This window comes from Eptatretus burgeri, chromosome 3 (genome assembly GCF_056783735.1).
Source record: "Eptatretus burgeri isolate ZD-2024b chromosome 3, Ebu_testis_v1, whole genome shotgun sequence".
Classification (NCBI taxonomy): domain Eukaryota; kingdom Metazoa; phylum Chordata; class Myxini; order Myxiniformes; family Myxinidae; genus Eptatretus; species Eptatretus burgeri.
In genome coordinates, this window is record NC_140963.1 from 78150612 (window position 1) to 78160297 (window position 9686).

A 9686-nucleotide genomic window follows, 5' to 3' on the forward strand; every position below is an offset into this window, starting at 1 on the left:
GCCCAATTTGGCTCCTGTCAAATGTAAGGCTTAACCAGCCTGTTTATTAAAGATTTGGACCAAAATACTGTAATGAGTTGTCCATAGCTATAATGTGATAATACTATGGATGGTGTTTGAGCGGGTTAGAATTACTCTTGTATTAGAGATCTGGCAGGGGTAAGTCGTATGCAATGTGCATTGATGTGGCAGTGATTGTGAACAACAGGCTGACATTGTACAATATATTGTTACAGATTTGGAAACCTTGTGCACACAAACAGCCAGAGTCCCCGTAGCTTAGTTATTTTGATAAGTATGTGTTTATAGTTAGAATCCCACCTTCTGTCTAATGGGAATTTCATGTGTGTGCTACGAGTTTTTTTTAGTTAGGTTTTTACAACTACAACAATGACAACGCCACCGTCCCTCACTCGACCCAGTCGCCATTGCTCACGTGTTTTTGGCTGACGGCGTGGGCGGAGCCTCCGTCACTTCGGATTGAGGGTCCACTCCAAGGAAGGGCATGGACCGTTTCCTCCAGTCAATGAGTGAAGGGTGAGCACCACACGTGCGCCACAGCCAATCGGGAGGCTGATCACGAGTTGTCCGACAACCCCTCGTCCAATCAGGAGGCGAGTGGCGAGGAAAGAAACCCCTCCCACCTGAAGAGAGAAAAAGAGACTGGAGGACGACAGACAGGAGTCTTGGTGGAAATTGCGGCGCGGTCTGTGGTCGTGGTTGAGCGGTCTGCGGTCTTGGTGGCGATTGCAGTGCGGTCTATGGTTATGGTTGAGCGGTCTTGGTGGGGATTGCGGCGCGGTCTATGGTCGTGGTTGAGCGGTCTGCAATCTTGGTGCTGACAATGCCAAGGTCGTGGGTTCGAGTCCCACCGTGGTGATTCGGGTCGGTGTGACTGCACGAGGCGGGACAGGTACCCCGGCCCGGCTCTACCGACTAAAGACCCACGGGGTCCAGTTTCTTTTGTGTGTGTGTTTGTTTTTGTCTGTCCGTGGGCCCCATCTGTAAGTAGAATTGTATAAGTGTTTTCCTTTCCTTGTAAATTACATTTTCTTATTCGGATAACTCTGCTCTTTTTGTGCTCCCTCTCCCTGATTATTATTATAAATAAACGCCTGTTAAATGTACCAGCTCGTTTTCTGTGCTTTCTCTCATTGGCCTAGCGAGGTGCATATTGAGAAATAGTAAAGCCATTCATGCCGTAAATTGTTCATTTGGTCCGGCGCGGCTTTGGTAACTTCCGCTCGGTTACGCCGGATCCGAGTCGGTGAAAGCGACTCAATTCGGACAAAGTCGGCCGAGGATATGGTTTCCCCGGTAGTTGGACGGCGTGAGTACTTAGGTAAATTGGAATTAGACAAGTGGACCCGACCTCACGCCATCAAAATATTGGTGACCATGGTCCTCTAAGTGACCTGTGAACTTTCGGAGTTGTCCGAGAGTCACGACCTAAATTCCGGGTGTTCCGTGGGCGACGACTCCACTGCTCCACCTCGTGGTCATTCATCGCCACCGAACCCCGGCCCACAACAATATAACCTGTACAGTCAAGGCCAGGTGGAGGACGTAGGTACCAAGGCACGGGAAAGCAATTCGTGCTTTTTGTTTCGGCCATTTGTGGAGGTCTTAGACTTTCGACTCAGAGCTCCCGTGTTAGCATCTGACGTGATAATACATTCCCCAGGTAACCTCGATATTAATTTTGGGTGTTTGATGTGCTCTACTTTGTAAGCGAACCTTTTGGCAATTAGACTCTACTAGCGAAGAACCTGTCCTGATCAATGGGTTAATTCCTCTTGCATCGGTGTCTTTTATTATGACTTGTAATACCCACCCTCACTTGGGATGGTGCTCTGCCAGACGTATTTACATAGATAGAATTGGGTCCTCCCACCTTGAACCTGCCTACTGATTGTATTTTTTATTACGGCATGCACGCGAAGCGAAAGGTGAGGTTAAGCAATTGGGTCACTTCTGTCTGTCCGTCCATCTGTCCACAATCGTTTGATCAAGGAGCAACTTGATTTCAATTGAATGTTATATTTTGAACATGAATCGGAACAGGAATCAGAAAACGAACCTGCAGTTTAGCAATACTTTGATTCTGAATCGATCTCGATTGCACATGCGCCCACAGGAGTGATTTTTTTTTTTTATTATTATCTTGCCAAAACGAAGTTTTTGCAAGATATGTTAGTCAGCTGATGTGTTTTTTTTTCTTTTGTTTGTCTGTAATCACGTATAAAAAAATTCTGCAGAGCACAGTTATCATTGGAAATTTTTGTAACTTCGCATATCAGAGGCCTATAGAGGTCCCTTTCAGTGCACAAAATTTTGAAGGTCAAAGGTCAAGGTCACTGTCGCAAATCAAGGGAGTCGACGAAACCCTTATTTTTTTGAGTAATTTTGACTGGATCATCTTCAAACTTCATGGGAATATAGTTCATGGTCTGGCGCTCAGCTGATTAATTTTTGGTGGCGATTGGCTTTGACCTTCATATGTTTTTTTTTTTTTGGTCTGTAATCACGTATAAATCACTCTGCAGAGCACAGTTATCATTGGAAATTTTTGTAACTTCGCATATCAGAGGCCTATAGAGGTCCCTTTCAGCACATAAAATTTTGAAGGTCAAGGTCAAAGGTCAAGGTCACTTTGTCGCAAATCAGTGGAGTCGACGAAACCCTTATTTTTTGAGTAATTTTGATCGGATCGTCTTCAAACTTCATAGGAATATAGTTCATGGTCTGGCGCTCAGTTGATTAATTTTTGGTGACGATTGGCCTTGACCTTCATGGTTAGCACCAAAGGTCAAACATATTTGACCCCAAGGTCAAATTTTCAAGTTTTAGGAACCATATCGTGTAGTACCTCAAATTGAACACCTCGATGAGTGCTTTCTTGATATGTCAAGCTTGAGACATTATGACGTCATTTGGTGACGTTATGAGGCAAAAGCATATTTTTCATGGTTACTCTGTAGAACGATTCTCATCGGAATCTCTCGTAGGCAGATATTCCTCAAGGAGTCGCTCCTGGTGGATAGCAGCTCTGTTCACCTCAGTGTGACCTTAAAGAAGTCACACGTGGTCACCTTTTGGCAAGGCAGGGTGACATTGGTTTATTTATTTATTTTTTTTACTGTCTAAAACATTACCCGTATGCAAAGCGAGTACAACCAGTAGTTTTCAACTCATTCTGTCTCGTGGTTTCGGAGTGTATGACAGTAAAGCAAGCAAAGAAACTCTTCTCAAACTTTGATTAATGGAATTAACTTATGGACAATTTTAAAATAAGTTGATGTGTTTATTTTCATTTTGAATTTGGTGTTTTGTGGAAAGTTCCATTTTAATTGGGAGATTACATTCATTTCTCAAATCATTTTCACATTGAGTTGGCTTCGGGTAGAAAGAGCTGTAACCCAAAATGCTTTATTTTCATTTCCATGGAAACATGGCTCTGCACTCTGCATGGATGTGAATATAATCACATTCGTGTCACCCTGCCCTGAAGGGTTTTTAAATCTCATGGGGAGTATGTCATGCAGACTTGATGTGTGCATTACTGTCTGATCAATAATTTAATTGCCAATATTTCCTATAGGTTTGTTGCATCCCGATCTGGCCTTCATCAAAGCGTGTCTCGGCTGCCTGCGCACCATTCTCACAAGTCCGGTCACATCTGTTGAGCTTCTCTACACGGTCTGTATGGAAGCCTTTGACAACTCCATATACCCCATAGCTTTACCGCACTCTGTATTTATATAGATAGGGATATGACAATTTAAAATTGCATTCTGGTGATTGCACATATTCATTAGAATACTTGTTGAGAACACCTTGTGGTGAAGCATTCTTCTTTTGGAGATACAGTGGATGAAATTGATAGTGTTGGTCAAACAAACGTGGAAAGCAAGGAGAAGCTGAAGTTTCGGGCATTAACCCTTTGCCTTAGCTCTTTTGCTTTGCCAAAGGGTGAATCCCTGAAACCTCTAGCTCGGCTTCTTGCTTCCCATGGTGCTTAGCATACCTCTGTCAATGTTCTGTTGATTCCATCCATTGTTCTACCTGTCCACTGATGTGGATCGACATTCAACTTCATGATTAAGACTACTTTTCCATTCCTTCTTGGGAGACTTTTTGGCACTGTGACCCCACTAGCATCTTAGTTCATCGACATCTTTTTGAACCATTTTTTTTTCGCTCAACCCATGTAACCTTTTCCCCATATTTTGATGTTCCTGTGGTATGAATGATCATGGACCTTGCAAATCAAAAATGTGAGTTTGTGCATATTGATTATTTCAACTTGCAAACGTTCTGAAATGTGGTCGTGATAAAACTGGGATTTGATGATTTCCATTGTGTGTGTGTGTGTGTGTGTGTGTGTGTGTGTGTGTGTGTGTGTGTGTGTGTGTGTGTGTGTGTGTGTGTGTGTGTGTGTGTGTGTGTGTGTGTGTGTGTGTGTGTGTGTGTGCACCATAAATCATCTTCTTCTTCTTCTTCTTTCGACTGCTCCCGTTCGGGGTCGCCACAGCGGATCATTTGATCCGCATAGTGATTTGGCACATGTTTTACGCCGGATGCCCTTCCTGACGCAACCCTGGTTGCCTCTTACAACACAGGGATATGGTACACCTATTTTAACCGGGGTATACACCGGCCCAGCACACTGGTACTCATTTCGCCGACCTCGGAAGGATGACAGGCTGATTCAACCCCCTGGTGTATTAATTCAGTGGCCCAATGGGGTTTGAACTCAGGACCTTTTGGATCCGAAGCCGCTGCCCTAACCACTGCACCAACACCAGGCTATGTGTACACCATAAATACCAATGTATAATGTGCATGCTTAATTTGTCACTTCGCACAAAAATGTAGACCTCAACATAACTCGTATACTGTACATTGGTTGCGTCAACTTTCGTTCTGATGTTTAATATATCAGGAAATCTCTACCAAAGAAAAGATAAAAATTGTACATAATAATTTATTAAATTGGATTAAAAACAAAACCTGTCAGAGGGTGGCGGAGCTCCTTGTGAGCCAACGGTGATCCATTTTAGTGCCCAACTGTGTTTGCAGACGTTCTCCTGCAGTTGGGTTACTTTTTTCAAGTGGTTGGTGGCAGTATTTGCACTCCAGCCACTGTAAAACCCTTCATTCCACAACACGTACTAAAAACACAAAGAAAACTGAAAACCCACTCCGTAGGAGTGCCTCCTGTGCAGCTGCCCCATGTAGGGCAGCCTACCGGATGATGGGAATGGGGCAAAGCCTTCAGGACCCCCGCTCATTGATGATAGGAGGAAAAACATGGGGTAGCCTTCCCAGGTTGGATTACGGTAGTGCGTGTCAGGGTGGTGCTAAGGAGTCGTCCAGTTAACCTGAGACGGTCCCTTTGGGTTGGGTGCCTGGAATGCCCTATCCCTAAGAGAGAATGATCACCGGTTTCTGTTATCTGAGCTCAAGCGTTTGAACTTCGGTATTGCAGCATTCTCTGAGGTTTGGAGACCAGGTTTGGCTACACCTACTATTGGTCTGGTTGCTCTGTTGGTTACCATGTCCAAGAAGTTGCTGTAGCTGTGTCCAATTAGCCGACGCCAATGATAATTGAGGTAACCGGTCAACTGGCGTATTATGAAACTAAGGATTCGTGACTCCACGTATGTCGTTTCCCTGGTCTATATATGTGCTCCGAATGAGGTGAGTGATCGCACCGTGAAGGACGCATTCTATGCCATGCTCGAGTCTGTGGTTAATGAGTTCCCCAGGCGAGATGCTCTTCTAGTCTTGGGGGATTTCAATGCATCGACTGGAATTGACAAGGATGGTTTTGAGACATGTGGTGGTCCCCATGCGTCTGGGACTGTGAACCAGAATAGCACTAAGTTCCTTGACTTTGCAAGAAGTCGAAGACTTAGGGTGGCTGGTTCATGGTTTCATCGCCCATAGGCTCATCACTTGGTATTCCAACGCTGGCGGTGTGGCAAAGGAAATTGACCATCTGCTCATTGATGATCGCTGGAGGATGATCCAAAACTCGAGGGTCCACTGGAGTGCTCATTTCCTCAATACCGACGACTGGCTTGTGGTAGCAACTCTGAAGTTGCAGCATAAATCTGGGAGAATGGTACCATCCCAGACTATGCTGGATTTTGGCAACCTCAAGGATGAGAGGCTATCTGAAGAGTTTGCGAACAGGCTGAGTGGGGATTTGTGGGGTCTGGCTGCTTGGGGAATCCTGAAGAGTTGTGGAGTACCTTCAACACCACCATCCTTGAGGTTTCTGGTGGAGGTCTTGGAAGTCACCGTCAGGTGAAGAAGAATTTTCTCTCTCAAGGGAAACTGGATACCATTGACTGGAGTCACAGGGCCAGGCTTATTGGTAGAGCTGAGCTACTGAGGGAGCTGAGGCGTAAAATTATACTGGGCCTTTATGTGGTCTGCCCTTCTGGGCGGGGTTTCGACCAGACACCGGTCTGGCCCGCCCACGCCGCGCGTGTCTGGGTTTGGAAAGGTGGAAGCCGATGCAGCTTTCATAGGGAACTTCGGGATTCTGCCTCAGAAAACGAGTCGCCGGATAGACAGTGGTACGCTGTGGTAAGCGAGACGAGGCTGTGAGGAAATTCATCTCAGAAAATATATGAGGAAGAGTGGGAAGTGGAATGGAGGGGAAAATGATTTAATAAAATAAAAGTGAAAAAATGATTTATTCATCCTAACTATATCCCATCGCAACACACTCCCTCGTCTGCCCACGAGACAAAAGGTAGGGACCTAACGACACGTATATTAATGAAATAACTGACTCGGGACAACTGTATGTTGTATGCATACGGTTCTGAGAACCGTAACAATATATAGTTAAATACTTAAACATGAGAACACAAATCACCTGTCATAATGCTTCCAAGATCCTCCAGTTTTGCAGGACTTCAATTTCAATATTGGTTCAATGGGTTGGTGTATAAAGGTGGTGTTCAGGACTGCTTCTGGATTACTTAAATAGCACTAAACTTCCGGATTGTTTTTTAACAATCATTAAAATTACTTTTATTACATTCAAGTACAGTAAATACTGTATATACTTGAACACTGGGGTCTCGTATTCTGTGAACTCGAGTTTTACTGCACTGTTGGACCCCCCTATTCGCAGATTTGCCATTCGCGGACCCCTCGTATTTGTCGCAAAGTGTGACCTGCTTCTACATTCGCGCTTCGTGTTTTTTTTAAATTATTATTATTAATTAATTAATTTATTTATTTGTATATACTTTCAGGACTGGTCTCCTATATCCACCTGGGAAGTTTGAAATCAGCCAACATCACAGCATTAAAAAGGTGAAAACACGGATCCCCTTAATTCCAGCCCAATTAGCTTACTTCCAATCATCAGCAAGGTCATGGAATACATCATCACAGGTCAGGGTCAGGTATGGGAGCATGTGCCAGAACAGCGCGTCGCTGCGTCCACTTTCCGCCGGTACTCCAGGGGCCTCCGTCTGGCCATCCCCCAGGCAGATGCCAGGCCCATCCCCATCTCCTTGAGATGATGGTCAACCTGCTGTAACCATGAGGCACGTGGTCGGCCCACTGGCCTCCTCCACTCATGAGACTCCCTCGCTGAGAGAATCTGGTGAGCAGGATCAGCGTCAGGAAAACGAGCCACATGTCCATACAGCCGCAGCTGACGCTCACGGACTATGCAGGTAACAAATCTCATCCGAGTCTCTCTCAGCAATCGCTCGTTGGACACAAAATCCGACCAGCGATAGCCAAGATTCTCGAAGAGACCTGGTACCAAAGGAATTAAGTCTCCGTCTCAGATCCTTGGTCAAAGTCCAAGTCTCGCACCCATAGAGCAAGACTGGAAGTACCAAGGACCTGAAGACTCGGACTTTCGTCCTCCCGCACAGGTACCGGCAGCGCCACACCCCATGATCCAGTGAATCCATGACTCCCCAGGCCCGACCCAGACGTCTATTGACCTCCGGCTCACAACCTGCGGAGACATGAATATCACTGCCAAGGTAAGTGAATCTATCCACGACCTCAACATCCTCACCACAAACAGACACAGACAGGACAGCAGCATCCAAGATGTCACCGAAAGCCTGGATCTTTGTTTTGACCCAAGAAATCCGTAATCCCAACGGCTCCGACTCCTCATTCAGCACCTCGAGGGCCCCCAAGAGGATGTCTAAAGTCTCCGCAAAGATGACTGCATCATCTGCAAAATCAAGGTCCGAGATCTTGACATTGCCAAACGATGCACCGCAACTTGATCTCTCCGACATCCTCCCAAAAATCCAGTCCATACAAGTGCTGAAAAGTGTGGGGGCAAGTACACATCCCTGACGAACTCCAGTAACAACTGGAAATAAGTCAGAGGCGGTACCACCACACTTCACAGCACTCTCAGTACCAGAGTAGAGTTCAGACATCAGATCGATCAGTTTCGGTGGCACCCCACGAAGACCAAGAATCCTCCAGAGGACATCCCGATTCACTGAATCGGACGCTTTACAGAGATCAACATAGGCTGCAAGCAGCCCCTGCCGAAACTCTCGTCTGCGTTCGGTGAGTACACGAAGTGCAAGGATACGGTCAATCGTTGACCTCTTTGGTGTAAAGCCTGACTGCTCTGGACGCTGGTGCTCAAGCAGATGGTGGCGAACCCTATCAAGAATTATCCGAGCAAAGACCTTGCCCGGCACTGAGAGCAGCGTCACCCCTCGGTAGTTGTTGCAGTCTTGGCGATCACCCTTCCCTTTCCAGAGAGGGACAACAAGGCCCCTCTTCCAGTCAGTTGGGATGATGCCTGTGTTCCAGGCAGAGCACAAAACTGCATGCAACGATTTCACGAGTGCAGCATTTCCACCAGCCTTGAGAAGTTCGGCATGGATGCCACAGATCCCTGGAGCTTTGCCCCGTTTCAACTGGTTCACCGCAGCCCGTGTTTCCACAAGCGATGGTGGACCACAGTTGATTCGAGGGTCAGCAACAGGGATTGTACACCCTTGACGTCCAACTCGACAGCTGGGGATCAGCCTATTACAACCGCTCGAAGTAACCGGCCCAGCGGGCCTTCACTTCAGACTCCTCTGTCAAGAGCCTACCACTCTCTGCTCGAACTGCAGTGCTCCGAGGGATGGGCTTGGATGAACGTAATGCGCGAATTCCCCTGTAAGCGGGACGAGAATCACCTGTCCACAGGTGATGCTCTACCCCCCTCACAGATTCCTCGCACATAGGCCTCCTTGTCCACCCTCAGTGCACGTACAGTTTTACGCCTCAGCTCCCTGAACAGCTCAGCTCTGCCATTCAGCCTGGCCCCTGCGACTCTGGTCAATGGTATCCAGTGTCCCTTGAGAGACAAAATTCTTCTTTGCCCTGCGGTGAACTCCAAGGCATCCACCGGCAACATCAAGGCACGGTGGTCTTGAAGGTGTTCCACAACTCTTCAGGACCCCCAAAGCACCCAGACCCCCAAGTGTCCACTCAGCCTGTTCGCAAACTCCTCAGCTACTCTCTCATCCCTGAGCTTGGCAACATCCAGCCTAGGCTGGGATGGTACCATTCTCCAGGATTTAAGGTGCAGCTTTAGAGTTGCTACAACAAGCCTGTGGTCAGTATTGAGGAACTGAGCACTCCGGTAGACCCTGCAGTTCTGGATCATCCTCCAG

At 46.7% G+C, this 9686-nt stretch overlaps 1 protein-coding gene across 4 annotated transcripts in view; it reads left to right on the plus strand.

Annotated features, from left to right (window-relative positions):
* The window catches only part of ARMC8 (armadillo repeat containing 8), a 115896-nt gene that overhangs the window by 42212 nt on the left and 63998 nt on the right, over nucleotides 1-9686 (plus strand). For all 4 annotated transcript variants that reach the window (XM_085874127.1, XM_085874128.1, XM_085874125.1 and 1 more), the window contains exon 6: nucleotides 3602-3699. In XM_085874127.1, the coding sequence (XP_085730253.1) occupies nucleotides 3602-3699 (98 nt within the window). The remainder of the gene's footprint in view (nucleotides 1-3601; nucleotides 3700-9686) is intronic.